Genomic DNA, 27,277 nt, shown 5'->3' with positions numbered 1-27,277 from the left:
AGAGGATCCTCCTCTCTCAATCCCGGTTCCGGCTTTTGAGTCTTCCACGCCTGAGTCTGCTCCACGCCATGTCACAGCCACGTCTGAGTCTGCTCCATGTCACAGCCATGTCTGAGTCTGCTCCATGCCATGTCACAGCTATGTCTAAGTCTGCTCCATGCCATGTCACAGCCACATCTGAGTCTGCTCCACGCCATGTCACAGCCACGTCTGAGTCTGTTCCATGCCATGTCACAGTCAAATCTGAGTCGGCTCCACACCATGTCACATCCACGTCTGAGTCAGCTCCATGCCATGTCACAGTCCTGCCTTCCGCGACTCATTGCTCCCAGCATTCTGCAGCCCCGGTCTCGAAGCCCTTCACAGCCCTTGTCTCCAAGTTGAATTATCCACAAATGTTATCGGTGCATAGGGCCACGAAGACCCTTCCCCACAAATTGTCATTGCCCTTGCCTGCCACGGCCAACGAGCCAACTCCCACACTTACCACGACCAACGAGCCGATGCCTACACCTGCCACGGCCAACGAGCCGATGCCCACGCCTGCCACGGCCAATGAGCCAATGTCTACGCGTGCCCCGGTCAACAAGCTGGAAACCATGTCCGTCCCAGAGCCAGCGTTGCCAGCCTCGTCCGTCCCAGAGCCTGCATTGCCAGCCTTGTCCGTCCCAGAACCAGCGTTGCCAGCCTCGTTCATCCCAGAGCCAGCGTTGCCAGCCTCATCTGTCCCAGAGCCTGCATTGCCAACTTCAGCTTCCCAGAGGAGGAGGAAGAGCAAGGCTTCCGTTTCCAAGTCTCAGCCCATGTTCACGACCAAAGAGGTCGTTTCTGGGTCTCTGCCCATGTACATGACCACGGAGGTTGTTTCCAAGTCTCTGCCCATGTACACTACCACAGAGGTCGTTTCCAAGACTCAGCCCATGTTCACGACCACAGAGGTCGTCTCCAAGTCTCTGCCCATGTACACGACCACGGAGGTTGTTTCCAAGTCTTTGCCCATGTACACAACTACAGAGGTCGTTTCCAAGTCTCAGCCCATGTTCACGACCATAGAGGTCGTTTCTGAGTCTCTGTCCATGTACACGACCACGGAGGTCGTTTCCAAGTCTCAGCCCACGTTCACGACCACGGAGGTCAGCTCCGAGTCTCTGCCCATGTACACGATCACGGAGGTCATTTCCAAGTCTCTGCCCATGTACGCAACCACAGAGGTCATTTCCAAGTCTCTGCCCATGTACACGACCACAGAGGTTGTCTCCGATTCTCTGCCCTTGTACATGACCACGGAGGTCTTTTCCAAGTTTCTGTCCATGTTCATGACAACAGAGGTCGTACCCGAGTCTCTGTCTATGCCCACAACCACAGAGGTCGTTCCCGAGTCTCAGTCCATTCCCACGACCACAGAGGTCGTTCCCGAATCTCTGTCTATGCCCACGATCACAGAGGTTGTTCCCGAGTCTCAGTCCATGCCCACGACCACAGAGATCGTTCCTGAATCTCAGTCCATGCCCACAGCCACTGAGGTCGTTCCCGAGTCTCAGTCCATGTCCACGGCCACTGAGGTCATACCCAAGTCTCTGTCTACGCCCACAACCACAGAGGTTGTTCCCGAGTCTCAGTCCATGCCCACAACCCCAGAGGTTGTTTCCGAGTCTCTGTCCATGCCCACAACCACAGAGGTCGCTCCCGAGACTCTGCTTATGTTCACAACCACTGAGGTCATTTTCCAGTCATCCTGGACTCTTAGCCTCGAGCCTGCCATGGCTCCGCCTTCTACGGCTTCGCCCCTCGAGCCTCCTATGGCTCCACCTTCCACGGTTCTGCCCATTGAGCCTCCCATGGCTCCGCCTTCCACGGCTTTACCCTTTGAGCCTGCCACGGCTCCGCCTTCTACGGCTATGCCCCTCGAGCCTCCCACGGCTTCGCCTGCCATGGCTTCACCCCTTGAGCCTCCCATGGCTCCGCCTGCCACGGCTTCACCCCCCGAGCCTACTACATCTCTGCCTTCCACGGCTCCGCCCTCAGAGTCTTCCACGGCTCCAGTCTCTAGTCTGTGGCCACCTCCCAGGCCTCCTGACCCTATCTCGACCCTGTGGTCACCACCCAGGCCTCCTGACCCTGTTTCAGCCCTGTGGCTGCCAAACAGGCCTCCTGATCCAGTCCCTACCCTGAGGTGGTCTCCTGGCTGTCCTTCTGATATACTCTGGTCTCCTGGGTCTTCTGGCTGTCCACCTGATCTGCTCTGGTCTTCTGAGTCTCCTGGCCATCCGCCTGATCTGCTCTGGTCTTCTGGGTCTCCTGACCGTTCGCCTGATCTGTTCTGGTCTCCTTGGTCTCCTGGCCGTACACCTGATCTGCTCTGGACTTCTGGGTCTTCTGACAGTCCGCCTGATCTGCTCTGGCCACCTTGGTCTCCTGGCCATCCGCCTAATCTGCTCTGGTCTCCTTGGTCTCTCGGCCATCCACCTGATCTGCTCTGGTCTCCCTGGTCTCATGGTTGTCTGCCTGATCTGCACTGGTCTTCTGGGTCTCCTGACCATCTGCCTGATCTACTCTGGCCTCCTTGGTCTCCTGGCAATCCGCCTGATCTGCTCTGGTCTCCTTGGTCTCTCGGCCATCCACCCAATCTGCTCTGATCTCCCTGGTCTCATGGCTGTCTACCTGTTCTGCTCTGGTATCCTTGGTCTCTGGCTCCATCTTGGCCCTGCCTCCCTGACCAGCCTTCCTTGGGCATCAGGAGCCGGCCATTAGAGGGGGGGTTCTGTCATGATTCACTGTTGTTTGCCTTGAGTTTCTCCCCTGTCATCTGTTCCTCCCGGACTACACATCCCATAATTCCCTGCCCTCATCACTGCCAGCTGTCCTAGATTGTTTTCACCTGTCTTTCATTTACTCATGATCTATTGTGTATATAATACCCTGTTGTTTGCTTAGTCCTTGTCAGTTGTTTTGTGTTTTGACCTCCTGTTTATTGACCAGTTCCCTTCGTAGATTTTTGCTCGTTTCCTGTGCTTTCCCATTGTGGATGTTTCTTTTGTTCCAGTGTTTATCCCGTTATCCTGTACTTTGTTTATTTTATTAAAGACTGTTTCGCTGCACCTAGATCCAGCTCTCGTGACTTTCTTCCTTACGTTACAGCTTTGGGCGTGCAATTTGTGAAACAGTTGTCACACTTTGCTCGTAAGCATCGAGGAATACATTTTGATTGGATAAACTTTTAGTTTTTTGCTATTCGTTTGTAGATGAAATAGGAGTGGAAAGAGATTGAAAATACATAGACAAAAGGTCAATGAGAATGAAAGGATGAAAAAATATTTATTTATTAGGCATGTTACACCAGCAGAGAAGGCTTTGCTGGCCCTGAGAAATCGCCACTGTTTAAAATGTCAAAACTTAGTCCAGTTTTCCCTATTCGAGGACATGCATTTTTAGGAAAACTATTTACTCTAATAATATATATATATATATATATATATATATATATATTTTTTTCTTTTTTTTTTTTTTTTCTTTTGCATGTTTATTAGGGGCTACTAGTAACAAATCAAAAAGGGAAATGTAAAATGTACACAGCAGTTGCTCTTGGGACTCAGGAGGTTAAGATACTTCTATGGTGCATTTTGCATCCTTTTTGTAAGATCCAATTCAGTTTGTATTATTGACATTATTTGAATTGGAAAAAAAAAGTGTTGTTTTGTGTTGTGAAAAATTAAAAAATTTATATTATTAATGGTTTGATTTTGTACTATGCATGTGTAGCCGGTGGATTGTAAATAATCACCACAGATACAAAAATATCTTTTGGAGTTTTATTCTGACGGCTAAAAAACAGTGGACGATGGGGCCATATATAAAAAAAAATAGGATAAATAAAATACAGAAACTGAAATACGGTAGAAGCTAATGTCAAAAGAAACCACAAATAGGGCATTAGCCTTCCCATATGCTTCAGCATACATAACCTTGATACATGCTTATATCATTCACAGCATTTTATTTATTTAAGTACTTGCTTAAATCACTCAAAGCATTTTATGCATTAACACATGCTTAAATCACTCACAGTATTTTATAAAAAAAAAATCTTATCAGGCTTTAAGAACATGTTCAACTGTTTAAAACAATATAATTCTCATTATACATGTTTTCACATACATACATACACCTATTCACTAAACTGGAAAACACTCTGGGCTATAAATCATTAAATAAGATATGATCAATACTACATTTAAATACCCAGTTCTCACATGTGTAAAAGGTGGTCAAACTCCACACATGCAATCCATATGCATCCTTCACAAATAATTGATAACAAACACTCAGTTTTAACATACAACTCTTCTGAACGCATATTTAATGCAATTTATGAGCATTTTGTGTAAAATTTTATATTTACCCAAAGAATTCTGAACCAATGAACAAAACTGGGAGCTCTCCAGCACAATGCATGCTCTCACGTCACTAACATGAGAGAGTGCCGGAAAGCAGGTGTTGCAAAACTCTGGTGTCGCAAAACTCCGGTTCTTAAAGGGGCCACATCCAATTTATGACTAGAGTTAAAGTACATGAAATTTCTCCACTTGGCTACATACGTATATAGTTCTGTATTATTCAGTACATTTCAGCCGTTCTGAGATTGTTCTGTTACTCCATTAGTCACTCCTGCCAAAAAAAACAAACAAAAAAAACAAAAACAAACAATGGATACAGGTTTACTTTTTTTAATTATTATTATTATTATTATTATTTATTATTATTACAAAGAGTGGACAAGGGGTAACAGTTTTCTTATGAATGGTTGGTTTGTTAATCTGTCAAGTATTTGGCATTAGGATGCAAACATGTAAACAAAGAAGAGGACCTGGAATCCTATTCAAAAGTTATTCTGAAGTATAGGCTACAAGATATTTTGGTAGATTTTGGTATTGTTTTGTGTTTTATATACATTTTCAACTTTTTCACAGACTTTTGGCCTATAAGGAACCAATAAGGAACTTCCCTCAAAACAGTAACAAGAAATTGTAATTTCAGACATTGTCACTATACTCCAGTCCCCATTCATTGTAATTGCCTGAAAAAGAACAACATTACATTCTTCAAAATGTATTCTTTTGTGTTTTAGGGAAGAAAGAACACCATGCAGGTTTGGAACAACATGAGGGTGAGTAAATAATCACAAAATGTTAATTTTGGGGTGAACTGTCCCTTTAAAGCTTGAACAATAGCTAACAAGTTGAATATACTGTATACATAACTTACAATAGATCTCCAAACACAGTCATGCTTAAAATAAGTTGAACAGTTCCCACACCTTTCTAACCCCTTTCTCTCTGTCTCTCTGCATGCAGAATGAGACAGAAAAATAGACCGAGACAGGAGCATCGTTCTCATTCCTGGCAAGGCCTTCTGTGTCTTACCGGAGCCCCTGTGTCTGAGCAATAGCTCCCGCTCACAATTTATAGGAAAATCAAAAGTTGCTCACTGTCTGTGTACTTTGCTCATTTCAAAGCTTTACAGTGCTGCATATTGTAACGTAAGCTTGGAGAGACTTGTCAGGCTCATTTATTATCCAGAACACCACAAATACAACTGGGGTTAAAAAGGAGAGCAGGATGAAAGAAAATAAAAAACAAATGTTGCTAGGTGGGGACTTAGTGATGGGCAGTGAAATAATAATAATGCTAATAACAATAATCAACTTATTTTATAGAGCACATTTTAGACAAGTAGTACCACAATGTGCTACTTAAAATATCCATACTGTAATATACTTTTATACTTTTTAATATTTTCTGCATCACTTGTGTAACCAAACAGAATTGCAAAAATAAGCACTATTTTCAAAAAGATTCCAGAAAACTCTTCCCTGTCTTCCACTGGTTGTACAAACAGATAGTCCCGCCCCAAACTCACACAACTGGTCAAGCCAATGTTGCTGTGTTGAGCTGGACATGCTCCTCAAACAAAAAGAGGAATGTTGACAGCACCACAGAGCCATAGTGTTTACATGTTTTATGCAGCCAAGTGGAGAAATTTCATGTAATTTAACTCTAGTCATAAATTGGACGTGGCCCCTTCAGTGCTGCGCATGCATGCCGGTTAGAACGTGAGAGCACACGTTGTGCCGGTTTTGTTCATCGGTTGATAATTCTTTGGGTAAATATCATGGGATAAATATTTTACACAAGATGCTCATAAATTGTATTAAATATGTGTTCGGAAGAGTCATATGTTAGAATTGAGTGTTTGTTTTGGGTTAATTTTGAAGGATGCATATGGATTGCATGTGTGAAGTTTGAGCACTTTCTGTGCACACATGTAAAAAACTGAGCCCAGAGTGTTTTCCAGTTGTGAATAACTGTAATGTGTGTTATATGTGAAAATGTGTAATGAGAACATGTGTAATGAGAATTCTGTTGTTTTGAACTGCAATACATGTCCTTAAAGAATGGTTGGAAATGTATAAAATGCTTTGAGTCATTTGGGCATGTGCTGAATGCATAAAATACCTTGAGAGTTTAGGCATGTGTTAATTGCATAAAATGCTGTGAATTATATAGCATGTATTAAGGTGATGTATGCTGGGGCATATGGGTGGGCTGATGTTCTGTTTCTGTTTTCTTTTTACATTAGCCTCTACCATATTTCATTTGTTGTATTTCGTTGAAGCACATTCTGTTTTTGTATTTCATTTTTTGTAATTAATTTTCTTTTAAAATATATACCACTGTTTTTTTTTTTGTTTGTTTGTTTGTTTGTTTGTTTGTTTTTTTTAACAACCGTCAGATAAAATGGGGTATCTGACTGTTGGGAGCCAATAGGTCCATTTTTTGTTCTTTTTTAAATATGGTAGAGGTGAAGATAGGTGCCAGTGGGACACAGAATGGAGGCTGTATTCCTTGGTGCAGTTGTTCAGTGAACAGATGTCGGCCAGAGGTGACATGGCAAGGTGACGAGACTGCTGGGAGAGATAGAGAGAGAGAGAGAGAGAGAGAGAGAGCACCTGAGTTCTGCTGATTCCATGGGGGTACTGTTTGATGAGACACCTATCCAGTGGCTGTCTACAAGAGTAAAGAAGTACATTATACTGACATTCAGCAGCATATCCTTTGGTTTCAACAGTACGGACTGATTAAGTGACTTTTTGTTTTGCTCACAAGTGGACTTATACCCTTTTTTTACTGAGCTGAGATCAGAATCAGAATGAGATTTATTGCCAAGTGCTCTCACGTACACAAGGATTTTTTTTTAATTTATTTATTTATTTTTTTTGGAGATAGGAGAAAAAAGTGCACACAGAAAATTACAGTGAGACACAGAATATAAAACAAGGTAAGAGTATAAATAGACATACAATAATAGGACATATAACAGAATTGTGTATATACATGAGCAAGTGGTATTGTATGTGCAAGTTAGGGGTATGTACAGTTATTGAATTAAATATGTTATATTATGTATATTTCTCCTGAAGTCCACTATCATCTCCACTGTTTTGAGTGTGTTCAGCTCATGGTTGTTGTGACTGCACCAGACAGCCATTTGGGCAACCTCCTGTCTGTATGCAGACTCATCACCATTGTGGAGGAGCCCAATGAGAAGCTTGACAGTGGGGTCCTTTGCAGTGCAGTCATTCGTGTACAGGGTGAAGAGAAGTGGAGAGAGAACGCATCCCTGAGAAGCACCAGTGCTAATAGTGAGGGTCCTGGATGTGAGTTTCCCCAGTCTCACTAGTTGCTGCCTATCTGTCAGAAAGCTGGTGACCATCGACAGATTGGGGTGGGCATGGAGAGCTGGGTCAGTTTGGTTGAAAAAAGATCAGGCATACTTCAATGGTATTGAAGGCTGAACTGAAGTCCACAAATAGGATCCTTGCATAAGTTCCAGGTCTGTCGAGGTGTTGCAGGATATAATGTAGTCCCATATTGACAGCATCATCCACAGACCTGTTTGCTCGGTAATCAATGAAGGGGGTCCAGCAGGGGTCCAGTTATGTCCTTCAGGTAGGCCAAACCAGTCTCGCAAATGACTTCATGACCACAGACATGAGAGCAACAGGTCTGTAGCCATTAAGTCCTGTGATTTTGGGTTTTTTGTGGACTAGAATGATGGTGGAGCCTTTGAAGCAGCAGGGAACTTCACAATGCTCCAGTGATCTATTGAAGATCTGTGTGAAGATGGGGGCCAGTTGGTCAGTGCAGACTTTCAGACAGGCAGGTAAAAACACCATCTGGGCCTGAAGCTTTCCTAGTCTTTTGTTTCCGAAAGACCCAGCACCCATCCTCCTCACAGATGATAAGTGCAGATTGAGTAGCAGGAGGGGGGAGGAGGGGGGTTCCAGGAGGTGTTGATGTGTGTGAAGTGAAGATCAGAGCGGGGGAGGGGTGTGAGACTGGGCTTTTCAAACCTGCAGTAAAACGCATTCAGTTCATCAGCCATTAGTTGACTCTCTACCTAGCAAGGGGGAGTTGTCTTTTACTTGGTGATGCTTTTCAGGCCTTTCCACACAGATGCAGGATCGTTGGCTGAAAACTGGTTTTTCAGCTTTTCAGAGAAGCTTCTTTTAGCCACTCTGATTTCCTTAGTCAGTGTGTTCCTGGCCTTGTTGTACAATATTTTATCCCCACTTCCGTAAGCATCCTCTTTGGCATGATGAAGCTGTCTGAGTTTTCCCGTAAACCATGGTTTATTGTTATTGAATGATAAAAATGTCCTAGTAGGGATGCACATATCCTCACAGAAACTGATATATGATGTCACAGTATCTGTGAGCTAATCCAGGTCTGTGGCTGCGGCTTCAAAAACACTCCAATCAGTGCAGTCAAAGCAGGCTTGTAGTTCCAGCTCTGCTTCATTAGTCCATCTCTTTACAGTCCTTACTACAGGCTTCACTGATTTTAGTTTCTGCTTGTAGTTTAGGAGAAGATATACCAGACAGTGATCAGAGAGTCCTAAAGCTGCAGGTGGGACACAGAGATATGCATCCTTTACAGTGGTGTAGCAGTGGTCCAGTATATTTCTGTCTCTGGTGGGACATGTGATGTGTTGTTTGTATTTTGGCAGTTCACGGGTGAGGTTAGCTTTATTAAAATCTCCCAGAATAATAATAAGTGAGTCCGGGTGTTGTTGCTCCATGTCTGTGATGTGATCAGCCAGCTGTTGCAATGCTATGTTCATGTATGCTTGTGGCGGGATATAAACACTCACCAGAATGAACGAGGAAAACACCCACGGCGAGTAGAAAGGCTTACAGTTGATGAAGAGTGCTTCTAAATTAGGACAGCACATCTTCTTAAACGCTGTTATATCTGTACACCAACTTTCGTTGATGTAAATGCATGTTCCACTGCCTCTCGTTTTCCCCGATGATTCCGCAATGCGATCCGCTCTTAACAGCTGGAAGCATGGCAGATGAAACGTGCTGTCTGGGATGGCTTCATTCAGCCAGGTTTCTGTGAAACAGAGCAGTAGAGTAAGAAAAGTCCTTATCTGCAGTTCATCTGTTTTGTTGGTGAGGGAGCGGAAATTTGCCAGTTGAATACTCGGTAGCAGAGTCCTAACGCCGCGTTGACAAAGCTTCACAAGCACACTGGCTCACTTCCCTCGCGTGTGTCTTTTGGATTGCTTGTAGAGCACCGCTGCGCCTCCAACTAAGATGTCTAATAAAACGTCCGAATAATCAAACATCAGCAAAAAATTATCAGGTATGCTCTGCCGAATATTCAGCAGTTCATCCCTGGTGAAACTGATTGGGAAAGAGAGACAAAAAACATGGCAAACAAACAAAAGCAACAAAACACTAGAGAGCTCCACACCAAAGCAGCCATCTGAGGCACCATCTTGAAACCAAGATAATATGAACTTTTCAAAATGTCACAATCTGATGATGATAGTTCAGTATTACAAAACACTGATGATGAACATGGAGCAGGTAGTAGTATGCATGATGTTTGGGGACAGATTCAAAAACCCAACAGAAAGCATGACAAGACCATGGCAGCTATCCCCAATTTGAATAGAGAGCCAATCAGGTCTTATGTTTATGTGTCAAGAGAACGTCACGTTCAGCCATTCAGTGGTGATTTCAGCAAAGGTGGGAGACATGTTGATGAGTTTATTGAAGAAGTAGAGAGGGTGTTACAAGCTAGAAATCAGACCACAGTGGCCCAGTTAGACCTCGTACTCTCCATCCTAAAGGGTACAGCCTTAGAAGAGGTCAGATTATGTATGGGGAATGAACCAAAGCGACCATGTGACCTCTTTGTGTACCTGAGAGAAGGTTTTGAGAAAAACACAGTGTGCCTAAGTTATTACTAACATTCTATAGCCATAAACAAATGGAAGGTCGAGGATGTTCGTACTTATTCTCATGCTTTGTGCCAAATTATGAATTCTGTCTTGAGGCAATCATCAAATGCAATATCAAATGTGAATTTGGCGATCCAAGATCAATTCATTGAGGGGATTAGGGCCATAGGCCTTAGAAGGGAGCTTCATAAACTTTGAGAGACAAGCCACAGACAACACTAGCTGAAGTGTGAAATGAAGCCGTTATGTGGTCTCTAAAAGATCCTAAATCTGGTGTTACAAAATTAGTCAGCAATAGAAGTGTTGTGTCTGAGACAGCAGAAGCTCAGCACGCTGTTGTTCATATAGCTGTATACCCTGGTATAACCCTGCTACACTTGAAGAAGTTTAAAAAAAAATTGTAGCAGAACAAGGAAAAGCTATTGGAGAGCTAACACAAGCAGTTGAGAAACTCACTTTGCAGTGCCCTAAGTCAGAACCTATGGCTCATAGTAAAGCAAGATGCAGCGAAGGTTTACAGATGATGGCCAGCCAATATGTTACCGGTGTAATGGTGCAGGACACATAGCTAAGAGTTGTGTGAAGAAAAACAATCAGACTGTCACAGAGCATGCTAAATCATCAGTGCAGCAGGGAAAACTTGCACCCTCACTTGCTGTGAGCCAGGCAGCACGAGGACAGTCTATAGGCTCAGCCAATATTGATACTTGTCATGACTGACTACACCAGCATGCTGTAGGAAAATGTCCTGTCACTAATCTAAAGATTATTGGAGTAATGGCCTCTTGATTACTTGATACAGGAAGCCAAGTCAGTACTATTTCTGAAAGATTTTGTGTGAGGAGTTTGGTGAGGAGGTGAGTTTGGTGAGGAGGAAGATATGCTGTCCACAGCAGGTTGGCTGAAGATTACTGCTGCCAACAGTTTAGACATACCTTATCTTGAGTTGGAGGTTGAAACCATGGGTATTACCCTACCAGAGTGTGGTTTTCTAGTAGTCAGAGACTCGCAAAACTCTTCTGCTGTACCATCCTTCATTTAACATCATTAGCAGATGTAGACAACTGGTTCATGCAGAGTTTGATACTACCCTAGATGGAGAGTTGCAGACTGATTGGAGGGAGGCATTTCAGCAGATGCAGAGTGCCAGCAGTCTAGAGAAGCGAAGCATAGTCCGAGTAGCTGGAAAAGACATGGTACACATACCTGCTTCATCAATTACAATGGTAGTGGTCAAAGGAGCAAAGAGTATGTTAAATGATGGTTTATGGGACTTCCTGTTAGAACCAGCAAACACACCCTTACATAGCAGTCTGATTGTTGTTCCCTCTATTTTGTCTTCAGAGAAACTGTTGTTTCCTATACAGGTTGTGAACTTCTCCCCAGAAGATATCTGGTTATAAGCCAGAACCAGACTTGGTATTCTGTCTCATGTCAAGAGTGTGAAGTCCAATGAGATGTGTGAGGTGAGATTTCAGAGAATTCAGCTCATATCGAAGAGATCACTGTAAGCACAAAAGACAGTCAGTTATTGGAGGACAGCTCCAAAGAGTTTCTCAAAAAGCTACACATTGGTGGTACTCCTGAACAGCAGGCAGAGCTGAGTGATTTGTTGATGTAGTACTCTGATGTTTTTGCTCTCGAGGATGAAGACCTCAATTTTACAGACAAAGTGCAACATGAGATTCACATGGTGGCTGATGAACCGGAGGCCCAGCCTTATAGGTGTATCCCACCCACTCAGTATCACCTCTCAGGAAGTGAGAGAACATATCACCAAACTCCTTAAGAAATGAGTGATCCAAGAAAGCACTAGTGCTTATGCTTCACAGATCGTGCTAGTTAGGAAAACTGACTTTGTGTTGATTACAGACAGCTGAACTCAAAGACCGAACGAGATGCATTTCCTCTGCCTAGGTTTGATGAAAGCTTTGGTGCACTACAAGAAGCAAAGTTATTTTCTTCCATTTATTTAGCAAGTGGATATCATCAGGTTGCTGTCCATGAGCAAGAAAGACATAAGACTGCATTTGTGACTCCATTTGGGATCTTTGAGCATTCTTGGATGCCCTTTGGGGTTTGCAATGGACCTTCGACATTTCAACATCTTATGCAGGCTTCCATGTGTGATCTAATGTTTCAGATCATGCTAGTGTACCTTGATGACATACTAGTGTACTCATCCACTTTCCATGAGCACTTGCAGAGACTGGAAGTAATCTTTAACAGACTAAAAAATAAACAGGTCTCAAAGTGAAGCATGAAAAGAGTAATTTCTTGCAGCAAGAAGTAACTTTCTTCATTAGATCTTAGCTCGAGGTATTGGTACTGATCCAGGTAAAGTTGAAGCGGTTAAGCAATGGAAAATTCCCAGTACAGTTAAGGAATTATGCTCATTCTTAGGGTTCTGTAGTTACTACAGAAAGTTCATTTAGGGTTTTTTCTAGAAATGCTGGACCCCCAGGGCTCCAGACTGTGATTAAAATGGACACAGATGTGACCAAAAATAATTGATTGCGACAATAACTTAAAATCTAGTTGCTATTGGCGATAGTCGGGTTGTGTGCGTTCATATGCTGTTTAGTCTGGCTGTACCACTTTTTTCATCTGGTAATTATTGATTAGGATTGGATTACCACAATAAACTTAATCTGGGATTTCATTCAATTTGCCCTCTTGTTGTCTCTGTGTCTGGTCCATCAGTAGCAGTACAGAAGGAATAAGGCAATATTTTAAAACAATTTAAATTATATACTGTGTATATATATATATATATATATATATATATATATATATATATATATATATATATACATACACACACCAATCAGCCACAACATTAAAACCACCTGCCTAATATTGTGTAGGTTCCCCTTGTGCTGCCAAAACTGTGCCAACCCGCATCTCAGAATAGCATTCTGAGATGCTATTCTTCTCAACACAGTTGTACAGAGCGGTTATCTGAGTTACCATAGACTATGTCAGTTCGAACCAGTCTGAGCCAGTTTGAGTTCAGCTGTCTGTAATCGACAGAAAGTTTAAAACTGCCATCAGTTTTCCTCACTAGCATGATATGTCAAGCATAAGCACTAGTTCTTTCTTGGAATCAGCCATAGTTTCAGTGAGTTACTACAGAATGGCCAGACTGCCAGACATACTGTATGTATGTATATATATACATATATATATACAGCTCTGTAAAAAATCAAGAGACCACTGCCAAATTATCAGTTTCTCTGGATTTACTATTTATAGGTATGTGTTTGAGTAAAATTAACATTTTTGTTTTATACTATAAAGTACTGGCAACATTTCTCCCAAATTCCAAATAAAAATATTTTCATTTAGAGTGTTTATTTGCAGAAAATGACAACTGGTCAAAGTAACAAAAACTATACAGTGTTTTAGACTTCTAATAATGCAAAGAAAACAAGTTCATATACATTTTTAAACAACACAATACTAATGTTATATAGAGTTCAGAAATCAATATTTGGTTGAATAACCCTGATTTTCAATCACAGCTTTCATGCGTCTTGGCATGCTCTCTACCAGTCTTTCACTTTGCTGTTGGGTGACTTTATGCCACTCCTGGCACAAAAATTCAAGCAGCTTGGCTTTGTTTGATAGCTTGTGGCCATCCATCTTCCTCTTGATCACATTCCACAAGTTTTCAATGGGGTACAGGTTTGGAAATTGGGCTGGCCATGACAGGGTCTTGATCCAGTGGTCCTCCATCCACACCTTGATTAACCTGGCTGTGTGGCATGGAGCATTGTCCTGCTGGAAAATCCAATCCTCAGAGTTGGGGAACATTTTCAGGGCAGAAGGAAGCAAGTGTTCTTCCAGGATATCCTTGTACGTGGCTTGATTCATGCATCTTTCTCAAAGACGAATCTGCCCAATTCCAGCCTTGCTGAAGCACCCCCAGATCATCACCGATCCTCCACCTGGTCATCTAATGGTTAAACAGAGACCTGGAGAGGCCTTCAAGCCACAGTGTCTTACACCCACTGTGAAATTTGGTGGAGGATCGTCATGATGTAAACAAAAGCCCACCACTCATGAGAGGTCTGGTCTATCAAAGTCTGTACTGTCACTGATAAAGAAGTGGAAGTGTGTTAGAGAGCTGGTTGGCTTGCTTTATTGCATTGTGAATGACCAACATCGTGGTGAATGTCAACAGCTGCTCTTACCCTCATGTCTAAAAGAACAGGTCTTTGAAAGTGTTCATGACAGGATGGGACATCAGGGCATTGAGCGCACGCAAAACCTGTTGAGGCAACAATGCTTCTGAGTTGGTATTATGTGGAACGGTGGATCAAAAAGTGTCAAAGGTGCATCTTAACCAAGATGCCACAGCCAAGGATACATCCTCCTATGAAGCCCTTTAAGGCTTCAAAGCCCCTTGAAATAGTTGCAGTAGATTTTACTGTGCTTGAACCTGCCTCTGATGGCCATGAGAACATGTTAATTATGACTTATGTTTTCATAAATTTCACACAGGCGTATCCAACGAAGGATCAAAGGGCTAATACCACTGCCAAGATCCTTCTAAAAGAGTGGTTCATGAAATATTGTGATCCTGAATGATTGCATGCTGGTCAGGGCAGAAATTTTAAAAGCGACGTGATTGCTGAGTTGTGTCAAATGTATGGTGTAAAGAAAACCCGCACCATACCCTATCGGTCTCAGGGTAATGCTCAGTGCGAGCGCTTTAACAGAACGCTTTATGATCTATTATGTACACTTCCCCCTGAAACGAAAAAGTGTTGGCCAGAACACCTTCCTGAGTTGGTTTATGCTTATAATGTAAAACCACATGCAACCACTGGATACTCATTACTTGCTGTTTGGAGTCAACCCGCATCTTCCGGTAGATGCACTGCTAGGTCAAGAGCAAACTGTGGAAAGAAAACATGATTGGTTAGTGATTCACCAACAAAGATAGATATAAGCTCATGAAAAAGCCAGGGAACACGCAAAAGACAAGGCTGCTGAGAGATTTTCCCCTTTGAATGACAAGGTCTAATGCCCTGTTATTGATGTGGTTCAGCAGGCATACTTGCGTCACAGACTTTTGTGTAGGAACAAAATACAGGATTCATGGGGTCCTACTGTATACAGGGTCATAGATGTGCTAGGTACCACATATACTGTTGAGCTCTTTGAGGGTGGTCCTATAAAGAAAGTCCATAGAGTTGACTTGCACCCTTGTGTTAAATCTGTTCCTGAGCCAGAGGTGACTGAAACCCATTCTCCCACAACACCACAATCGAGGGGAGCATCTGTTTCTGAGCAGGTTGAGGTTGTGCATTCGGATCCTGATTTTGTTGTGTTAGAAGAGGTCATGTATCCTAGTCTGCAGGAGACAGAGAATGTGAACCTTGAAACCCCTGTGTCAGCTGCTGAAGACATTATAGATTAACCTGTACTGATTTTAGGGAACACTGAACAACAAGATTCGGTACCAGAGAGAGTTGAGTCTAGCAATGACACAGCTCCTAGAGTGTCTGGTCCAGGGAGGGTTGAGCCTGACACTGGCACGGCTCCTAGAGTGTCTGAACCAGAGATGAAAAAGCCTGTACCAGCACCAAGAAGAACTAAAAGAGCCAGTGCTGGCATACACTCAAACCCATTTCATGAGCCAAAATCAGAATGCAATGCTGTTTCACTCAGTCCTGAAGATGTATGCTGAGGCATATGGGTGGGCTGATGTTCTGTTTGTGTTTTCTTTTGACATTAGCCTCTACCGTATTTCATTCGTTGTATTTCGTTGAACCACATTCCATTTTTGTATTTTATTTTTTATAATTCATTTGGCCCCATCGACTGCTTTTTTTTTTTCTTTTTTTTTTCTTTTTTTTTTTTAACAGCCATCAGATAAAACTTTAAAAATATATTTTTGTGTCCAGTGTGGTTATTTGCAGCCCACTGGCTACATTTAGATGAAATCAACCTACAAATGGCTTACTTTTAGTTGACTCTGTATATTAAGCTGGGATACAAGAAAAAAAATTCATTTCGAAAAAATGACACACATCACCTTTAAGGTTTTAGACATTTTGCTTTGCCCTCAACCAATCGTTCGTCTAATAGACTGGAGAGAGACAGGATTGAGCTGATGCTATGGCAACCGTTTTGTTTGGTGGCGACTGGTATCAGTGAGACTAGGGCTGCACAGAGCTGTTTAGAGTAACTCGGGTTGCCATGAAAAAATCCCAAGCATGCACAAAACATAATATACATGGACTCAGCGTCGCCCAGGGAGAGAGTCTCTCTGTCTGCTCTGCTCTCTACAGGTGGCCTTGTTTGGAAATGCTGACAAATAGGAAATTTGGAGCAATAGTTGAGAATTATGGCTCATTGCAAAAACAAAGTCCACCGTGATGGTTTTGTATAATGTCCAGGTTTCTTAGGCAAACACTTTTTGTGTCTTACTTTAAAAGGGTTTGGTCATTAGGTCATGCATCTCAGAGCATATGGGAGGACTTCATTGTATGTGTTTTCTGAAAAGACCACAGTGAGATTTGGTAGTAATGCAGTATAGTAGGGGAGGCTGGGGCTCGTCACATCAGAAAGCTGTCAGTGGCTATATCAGTAACTATAAGGTTTTGAGTCAAAAGTCCAGTTGTATTCAAATTGTTTTCTCAAGTTTTTCCACTATCTTGGTTTCAAAGACCTAGTTCAAAACTGTCACTTTTCATTAATTACATCCTCCAAATAAAAAATTGTTTGTTACAAGTGAGCACAATAAACTCCACACTGGTATACAAAAGTATACATCAGCCGGATTTGTGATCTTGTTGCATACATACGGTATATACAAGGCAAGGTTCAGCTACTTATGAAAGATTTTAAGAAATATTCGTAAATGTCAGGTAGAGGCAAGTTGTCAGATGTGTTTTTGTATGCTACCTTTTTTCCATTTTGCTTTTTCATTGTAATTGTTTTGGGTGTCATAGTTGTTTTATTGTTTAAGTTTAGCTGAAAAGGCATTAAATAGACTTCATCGATTTTAAATACAGATCCATGTTGCAGAAGATAGCTTTTTTTACTCTATATAGTATTTATATAGTATTTGCAATGTACAGTGCCATAATGAAGGCATAGATTCATAAAGAGGAAGCCGGTTATGGGTTGGTAATTAGCATCTAAAGTGCCCGATTTTATTTTGAGAGTTAATCCCATGAGAGTTGATGCTGTAATCTTCTTACCTGTCCAGTTGTGGGGTATGAGGAATATATTAATTAAAACTTTGTTCAACCTATAAGCTGCAGCCATATGCTAGGGTTGTTTATACAGCGCTGAGCGAACAAGGAAACTCGCACATTCACAATGGAACTATTCATAAACATTCGCTCTCCTCTCTGAAAAAAAAGAGAGTTGCTCTTAGCATTTGGGCAAGAGGTAATTGGGATCACTCAGCTCATCTGATGCTGATAATGGGGCAATGGGAAATTCCTGTCAGAGAGTTTGTAGTGCAAGGCGATTTCGCAATCACCTTGGCAGGCTTTGTACACTCCACGCTAGGACAGTGTATGAGTTGAAGCATGCTCGCATAGCTGTCATTAAACATATTTAAAACAACAACATAACACCATAAACAGACAAAGCTTTTTACAGTGCACCGAGTTCTCCAATACTTTACTAATCGGTTAACTACATTAAAACTATGGCTTACGCCAAAAAACAAAACGTGGTAACTATAATATTACCACAGTAAAAATCAAGGTTAAAACTTTGAATTCACCAACCTTCACCGAGGACCAAGTCACTGCGTGGAAATCAACCTTTTTTTAAATTTTTATTTATAATTATTAGTAGTATTAAGAGTGGAGACAAGAAACAGGATGGGAAAAATTGGGACACAAGGCAGATTCGAACACCGGTTGTCCGCATGGAAAAAGCACATCCACATCATCGTTACACCAACTTAATTAGGGGTGCATGTCTCTTAAATTTCTGTGTTTCCACTAGACTATTGGAGTGCAAATAGCCGTGCTGTGTGGCAGGTGCTATTTACACCTAGTGCAAATAGTCAGTCAGTTACTATTTTGACTATATTAATAGCAGATTATCAATAGTAACTGCTGTGGACTATAGGTAATACTTTGTCATTATAAAGTGCAAAAAAACTTCTATATGCTCCCTAACATACAGTAGGTGTACATGTGTTTAACACCTGCAATTGCTGTTAGAGGCACTATTTAAATGAGTTACATTCATTTAAATGTTGAGTCCTTTGTGAATTAGACCTGAATGTAAGTAAGAGAAAAATAAACTAAGTACCCCTGCCAAATTACACATTATTAAAATGTCATTGTTTAATAAGAGAAAGGTTTAAATAACAGAACATTTGACAAATGCTGTTGAAAAATTCTGTGGTTAAATTTTTTGGTTTGAAATTGCTAAATCCAGCCTAAATTCGCAAAAGTACAAATTAACCTGAAAGAAAAGCTTTTGTGTGTAAAATAACTGTAGATAATAGAATTATCCAATCTATTTTTATGACATGGTGTCTTGATCCCACCATTGAATAAAAAAATAATAAGTATTTTTGATTTTATATCTCACAATTGTGAAGTTAGGGTACAATGGGGCTAAAGGCACCCCTTAAGGAAATGTAGCTTTTTTTTCTGGTCACAAAATGTATTAAGTATTTATTTTTATTCAATATTGATGGATCAACATAATATGTGTGAAAATAAATAATAACTCAAGGTTGTTTTGATTAGAATTCAGTTTTTTAAAAGGTGGTGAGGGAGCCTTTTACCCCACACCTGGAGTTAAAAAGTCTCCCTCACTTGGGGTAAAAGACCCCTAGGGGGTTTGAAGTGATAACGTGTAGATACCAGGGCAATAGTTATAGGGCACAATTTGTCAACTAATGCAAATAATTTTTAGACACCAAGATGCTTTTTTGAATAACAAATTAAGATCATGCTTACTCAAAATAACTACTTCAGAAAGTCAACCATTTCCTGTTAATTTCAAACACATTGTCATTTTATTACATCTCAAGTATTCTATAAAAAAACTAATCTCTATTGTGATTAAATGAGTCAATGTGAGCCCACTTTGAACATTTTTCATAAATCTAATTCCCCCACTTAAGAAAAACAATGTGTTTTTATAGGGGCCTTTAGCCCCTGCAACAGGGGGGCTTTTTACCCCAAATACTATCCTTTCACTTATTGGATAGTTATTGAAAAATGTTTGATTTAATTACCTAAAACAAAACTGAAAATGATAAATAAGTATTTTGTCTCAAAAGAAATGTGTTCATTTCAGGGATTTTCATTAGCTACATAAATTTGCAACATTTAAAAGAATAATAAAAATGAGATCAAACTGCCTCAAAATCAGCCTTTAGACACCACACGCAAAGATCTCATGAAACAGGAAAATTTTCCAGTGGATAGTGACAAACAGGTGTTGTTAGGAAAGTGCTGTTGTAGTTTTTGTTGCTATTTAGTGTTCTGAGAGAAAATAAAATCAGTGAGCCTTTTAAACTGTGGAGCTGTTGCAAGGAAAGAGGTCACAAGAGGAGGAGGATCTAAGTGCAGCATGCTTTAATGAAAGTAAAACAAAATACTAAACAGGATAAATGCGGAACAGGGCAAGGCAAATAACCAGGAAACAAAACAAACGAGAATAAACAGGACGGAAACCAGAGCATAGACTGGAGCGGAAACATGTAACAACTGACAAGGAATAAACAGACAACAGGGCATTATATACATGAGGATAAATGAGGTAATTGAAGACAGGTGAAAACAATAGGGAACAGCTGGTAGCGATCAGGGCAGGGAATCATGGGAAGTGTAGTCCGGGGGGAAACAGATGACAGAGGCTAAACACAGGGCAAACAACAGAGAATCGTAACAGGAAAATTTAACCCCGTAATTGTAACTTTCTTTCTCACAACTGTGACTTTATATCTCGTAATTACGACTTTATATCTTGCAACTTTATTTATTGTAATTCTGATTTTATATCTCACAATTGTGACTATATGTTTTGAATTTTACTTTATATCTTGCAGTTGCAACATTACTTCTCATGATTGTGAATGTAAAAGTCTCAAAATTGAGACTTTATTTCTTGTGATTGTTAGTTTATATCTCACAATTGTGACATTATTTCTGGTAATTGTGACTTTATTTCTCGTAATTTTGACTTTATATTTTGCAATTGTGACTGTATCTTGTAATTGCGACATTTCTTGTAATTGCAACTTAATTTCTTAGAATTCTGACTTTGTATCTCACAACTGTGAGAGTGACAACCGCATTTAAATGCGGGAGTGAATCCCTTAAATTATCGTTCCATGTGTTTACGGAATACAGGACTGACTCCCGCAATTGCGATGATTGACAAGTGTAGCCATAGCAGCGCTGCAGCTTCTCGCGCCTGTGAAACATGAATGCCACCAGTTTAACCTGTTTTTTGATTGCTGTTTTTGAGCAAAGAGATTATCCACTAGAGATGTATTATCATCTGACAGTGTTTAGTTAACTGCCATGGACAGAATCACCGTGTTTTGGTCATGCGGGTTTAAGCAGCTGTTGTTAAACAGTGTGCACGCTTTGGACTGAAATGTACAGGTTACCCACAAGACCGCAGGGATAATGAGAGAAACTACAGCAGAGAGAGACAGACTGTAATATATGAATGAATGAAGACACATACCTCTGTAATGTGATTTACACCAGGAAAAGATGGACACATTTCACACACGCCATTAATCTCGTCATTAACATTCAGTAGTTCAGTTCTGTTCCATTAGATTCACTACCTGAATTTTTCAGGAGTTAATTCAGTTGTAGAATGTGGTTGTCACTCACGTATTTTACTGAACTGTGTGTGTACAGAACAGGATTAAGCACTAAAAGGTGAACTGACAACCAAATTTAGTTGCAGTGTGTACGTGGCCTATGTGTCACCATTTTGAAATTATTTCTGGTAAGTACAATTTTATATCTTGCGTCTTTATTTCTTGTTATTGCAATTTAAAAAAAAAAAAAAAATTTTTTAATTGTGACTTTATTGCATAAATGTGACTTCTCACAATTGCAACTTTATTACAAATGTTTATTTAATATATTATTTCATAATGAATTACAAGAAATAAAGTCACAATTTAAAGATATAAAGTCATAATTTTGATTAGTGGCTGGCATTGCCACTGTAAATACTCCTGTTTAACCTTTCAGTCAATTCTAAAATCTTGTGAAAAAGTTGGAAATTAAAGTTTATTAGTTAATTATCTATAATTATCTCCTGAAAGTGCACTGAAACATCTTAGTGTCCTTAACCACGTTTCAGTGCTCCAATTTATGTTATTCTAAGAAAATGACCATGCAACCCTTGAGCCAAAAGTTTTTATGCCAGGCAAAGCATAGTTAGGTTTGAAAACCACATGTTCCAAGAACCACAGTATAAATTTGCACCAAATTTGTGAAGGAGTTTAGCTGTCTATGTTTGCAAACACTGTAAAGTAATCATGTCTAGAACATATTATTTAGTATATATATTAGTCTTTTTAAGAGTGAAAATAAAATAAACAAAGCTACAATTTTCACAAATATGAAAGGTTGAAGGTTTTGATATGTGGGTGTTTGTGTTTGACACATCATCAAGAGAGTGTTAAGTTGTGTAGTAACATTTACATGCACATAATAGAACAGGCTTGAAAAAATATTCCAAACAGCTCTCCAGAGTCTTTACATGCCTTACTGATATCTTTAGATACATGGACCACCCAAGCACCACAACATCATCATTAATCAGATTCTTTATCAGATTCTTTAAGAAGATTATGACAGTTTTCCAAACATCAACTTGACTGGTAATTCATTTTTAGCTGATTGATGCTTATCTTTATGTTACAATGGCAGGGGAAGTCCTTCATATATAGATGGAAAAATGATATACATAATGGTAGTTGACGTACAGTATATCATGTCCATTAGCACTTTTTCATCAAGATCACATCAACATCAAGATGTTAGGTTAAAATGTATATGAATTTAGAAGGGAAAGTGCTTTAGGTGCTGTGACTGGTCGTCATTTCTTTTATGATTTTTCACATTTTTAATCACCTTTGACTTCATTAGTCAATTTTAAGTGGTCCTGCAGTTTAAAATGAATAAAAACATTCTAAAATAAAAAATTGCTAATATTCCATCTAGTCTTTCAATGAATATGAGGTCTGCCTGCATAATGATTATAAAGAAAATAGCAAAATACTGTTTAAAATAGTAAACGTTAGTTAGAATGAGTCACACTGCAGGACATGTCAACTTTCCAAAAGAATATTAACTACCCATAATCATATCAGTTTTAGAGTTTTATTCATCCTTTTAAGCCACCCTCCAATCACAGATGAGCATAAGCTTACAAAAAAGTATTTTTCTGTTTAGTAACTGCATTGAAGACAATGGGGGATAGTTCAAATGTGCCAGGGCTACTGTGTGGGTACATGCTGATAATGATAACAGCTGAAAGAGATTACTTGCTGACACTGTGTTACTAGTACTCACGTTTCAATCATTATCTCTAAGTGCAAAGAAAAAGTGGTACAAAACTGTCACAAGTGTTTGGAGTCTTTCATGTGTAAATTTTTCACATAATAAGCCCTTAATTAAGTCAAGCTGTTGTAAAACTGTTACAGACACTTACAAACTTAGCCACTGGACATAAAAACAGACTGAGTCGTTGTCACTGATTTTCTTTTCTTTTTGTGTTTGGCAGGGGGGTTTTTTTGGCCATGCATAATGGAAAATCTGTTTATTATCAATAATCAGGCTACTAAAACATGCTTTTTGGAGCCACATAAATAAAACTTTGTCTAGCTTGAGATGTGCATTTTAGAAGATGTGAATTTTAGGATGTGTGAATTTTGGGTTACACCTCCAAAAGATATTTGACCATTACGCCTATGGATAAACCTGTACACTGTAAAAAACTATACACTGTAAAAAAAATATATATATATATATATATATATATATGTTGTCAGGAAACCTGAAAATGTGCTTCATATGGTAAGATCTAAATTAACTAATTAACTAAAGTCAAAAATCTTATTTAATATAACTGAATCAACCTGAATATTAGGTTACGCCAACAAAGGATATTTTAAGGGAAGAAATAGATCCTAAAGTAATAATAGCAGGTTAGCACTTTTTAGAGTGTAGCTCATTGTATATACTCTTAGAAGCTTCTCTGTGTAGAAACAAATTGTGTCATTAAACAGTAACAGCAAGTGGTTTTACAGCAGATTGACAATTGAACCACAAAGTTTTATACTACACAAACTGTGGTATGGCTTAAAATTAAAGTGACATTTTGGTCATGAGAGATGTGATTAGAATAGTATTAAAGCAGAACCTGCCCAAAACAATGCATCCTACTGAAATACATTAAATGGCAATCAGGATATCAAAAACAAAAGTATTCGTGTAAAAATCCCTCTAATGCAAAGATTTGTTCTCTAAACCAGCAACATCTCCTATTAATTCAAGATGAGGCTTGAAGGCACAGTGGCTAGCAGGGACCTCTGGAAAATCACTGGTCTTGTAGAAAAAACATCTGTGCAACTGTGAGTCCCTTGTTTTAGAAAAGATTGAATGATTAAATGACACTTAAATGATTGGATTTCAGAGATCACTTTCTAGTGCATCCAGGTGGCATACCACCATCAGTCTGTCAGAAGTGTGCATGTTTGCCAAGGTACTTGATGTATCCTAGATTATTTACAAAGCATATGATGCAAAGAAGCATTTTCCACACTGCTGCTTATGAAATTGTAAAAGCACTAGGAGCATGGCCCACCTACTTTATTGAGCAGAGAATTAAGAATGTTTGCAAGATTTCAAAGCTCATAAAAGTTGCTTTGAGTCAGCCGCAAGTATGTCCAGGTGAATAGATATATTTGGCATTTATTGAATGTCGTTTCATTTCCATTACACCACAATACAAGCTATTGCAAAGCAAATATGCTCAAATGGGTTTTGCTTCATTTACATAAATTTCACTTGTATTGAGATCTACTGGAAGCCTAAAAGCCTTTTTTTTTATTATTCATTGGCTGATACATTTACTGTAAACATAAATAATTTCAACATCAATTTGCATATACTCATATATGTGTATCTTAATTTCTGTATTTACTGAAGCTAATCAAACAATAAACATTTGAACAAAAAGATTAAAAACATCAGAGCAACACACATCCAAAAAAAGAGAAGTTGAAGAATGCTTAGTTTCCCAAGCTGATGTTAAAAAAGAGTGTTAATTTATGATGTATCTGGCGTTGCAGTAAACAAAACAAGAACTCAGCAGGACTCTAACATGTCTAATCGATCATGGCAACTGCTTTCCAAGTACATACTCACACACTCCTGGATCAATGCTAATGTCTGGGATGGTTAGCGACTGGACATAAAAACAGACTCATAGTCACTGTTTTGCTTTTCTTTTCTTTATATTTGGCTATTTCCTTCTTTTGGCCAAGCATAATGGAAAATCTGTTGTTTATCAATAATCAAAATCCTAAAACATGGGGCCTGGGTAGCTCAGCTAGTAAAAATGTGACTAAAGATGTGACTACCACCCCTAGAGTCACACTGAGTGACTCCAGCCAGGTCTCCTAAGCAACCAAATTGGCCCGGTTGCTAGGGAGGGTAGAGTCACATGGTATAACCTCCTCGTGGTCCCTATAATGTGGTTCGCTCTCGGTGGGGCACGTGGTGAGTTGTGCGTGGATGCCGCAGAGAACAGTGTGAAGCCTCCACACGCGCTATGTCTCTGTGGTAATGCATTCAACAAGCCATGTGATAAGATGCGCGGATTGACCGTCTCAGACGTGGAGGCAACTGAGATTCATCCTCCGCCACCCAGATTGAGGGGAGTCACTACGCCACCACGAGGACCTAGAGTGCATTGGGAATTGGGCATTCCAAATTGGGGAGAAAAAGGGGAGAAAATAAAAAAAATAAAAAAATAAAAAATCCTAAAACATGCATTTTGGAGCTTCATAGTAACTAAAATGTTGTATAGCTTGTGATATTTAAAAATACACAATACAGTCATGTATGCACAATAGCAGGTGTGCATTTTTCACCTCCAAAAGATATTAGACCATTAAGCCCATATATTGTATATACTTATAGATTAGCTCTTGTATTGTACATACTCTAAGAAACCTCTTATTGTAGAAAACAACTTGTGTATATAAACATCATTAGGAGAAAAATGACATAACACAATGGTGCATCAATGTCAAGGTACAAAAATCTCTTTGTATACACCTATATATCACAAAATTGGGTCTGTCTGTACCATCCTATCAGAACACAGAGACCAATGATTTTGGTTTTGAAAAATTGTTGATTTTTCTTTAGATGCAAGAACCTCACTGTAGATGGAACAGAAAAAAGGCAGATATGGACTGTCCTCAGGCGAGTCTTTTAGTTTGTATCCAACTGTCTTTGTCTCTAGTTGCTTTGTGGGTTTCAGTATGTCCATGTCTCTTCCATGGAGCTGGATCAGCCAACAGCTTTCATGAGAGCAGTCAAATAATATCTTATGAGCAGATCTGGTGCTGGGTGATTGTCCAACGTGGAGCTATGCAGTCTAATGTGGCCTGCCAGATATAGCCTGGCTATAAAACAAGGCTATACCCCTAACAACATGCCCATGAAATCTGAACCATTCTGTATTGTGATGGATGCTCCAGCTGCATTGTCCACAAATATGGAAGTATACTGCCCAGCCTACCAGAAAGAAAACATCACATTAGCCCATCAATTACAGCAAGGCTCTGAGTTTCTGATATTTGCATCAATAACTTTATTAGAAACATTAACTAACAGAGTTGTAATAAAAATGAAGTCTAATAAATTATTCCTTATAGATTATTTATATTAATCAGAGCCATCTTTGTCAAAATACCACAGTTACTACTAATGCAAAATCGTGATCAGTTTTAAAAAGGGCACAATGTTGCTCTTTTCCTCATCTCAGTGCTGTTTAGCATGTCGGGGCTGTCTACTGTTTGAGAGCTTTGACTTCCTCCATAGCGCCTCTAAATGAGAAAATTTTAAAATACATATGGGTCGCATCAGTTTAGTGGTCTGAGGCACGATATTGAGGGAAACCTGGTTGACGGGCACGCTCCAGAGATACAGTAGGATAGAGCAGAGTGAATCATTGGTGCAAGTGGTTCTGTGATGGCTCAGGCCACACTCTCACGAAAACCAGGCTTCAATCGTGCCACGCAAATGTGTGTTTCAGATGAGAAGCATATTTAGCACATATAAAGCATAGAACGTGAGATGACTATCATTAAAAAAATTTCAGTGGAGGAAGAACCCTGGCACTGTTTTTTCCATGATCTCCGTGACCCTATCCGAACATATAGTCTCAAAGATAGGACATGGACTAAAAGCCACAAAACTCCAATTTTGATTTCATGGGGTCTTGATTATGCATTTAAAAACACTGCCCAATAAATAATTGTAAGGGTTGAGTGCCAGAAATAAGCATCAGGTTTGTATGATAAGGCGAGATAACTGAAAACGGGAGATCCTCTAATCATTAAAATTGTGTCAATTTCGCTAAGGCTTACCTGGAGTTCCAGCAGTCCATGGACATACACTGTAAATATCTTGCTGTTACTCTCAAGACCAACAATCATTTCCAAGGATCTGCACAAAAGTGCAAAGAATATGATGCATGGAAAAATGATTAATTTGCAGATTTCAGAAATCAACACAATTCCCCCTTGACAGGTTTAACAGTGATTACATTTTTGTTGGCAGTCATATGTCTGTGACACTATTCTGATAACCACTAGACCAGCTAATTTAACATTTTCCACATAAATGCAAAAACTGAAGTTATGAGACAGTCTCTCTGAGTTTAGACTCTCTGACCCATATCAGGATGCACAGCA

At 40.0% G+C, this 27,277-nt stretch overlaps 1 protein-coding gene across 3 annotated transcripts in view; it reads right to left on the bottom strand.

Annotated features, from left to right (window-relative positions):
• Nucleotides 1-22,286: 22,286 nt before the first annotated feature.
• LOC127419536 (adipolin-like) overlaps nucleotides 22,287-27,277 on the bottom strand; it is a 50,044-nt gene continuing 45,053 nt past the window's right edge. For all 3 annotated transcript variants that reach the window (XM_051661011.1, XM_051661012.1, XM_051661013.1), the window contains 2 exons: nucleotides 26,951-27,029; nucleotides 22,287-26,096 (listed from right to left, as the gene is read on the bottom strand). In XM_051661011.1, coding sequence (XP_051516971.1) covers nucleotides 25,998-26,096; nucleotides 26,951-27,029 — 178 coding nt within the window. In that variant the 3' untranslated portion in view covers nucleotides 22,287-25,997. The remainder of the gene's footprint in view (nucleotides 26,097-26,950; nucleotides 27,030-27,277) is intronic.

The sequence above is a fragment of the Myxocyprinus asiaticus genome, chromosome 28 (genome assembly GCF_019703515.2).
Source record: "Myxocyprinus asiaticus isolate MX2 ecotype Aquarium Trade chromosome 28, UBuf_Myxa_2, whole genome shotgun sequence".
NCBI lineage: Eukaryota > Metazoa > Chordata > Actinopteri > Cypriniformes > Catostomidae > Myxocyprinus > Myxocyprinus asiaticus.
The sequence above is the reverse complement of the archived record's forward strand: the minus strand, read 5'-3'. Positions and strand labels throughout refer to the sequence as shown.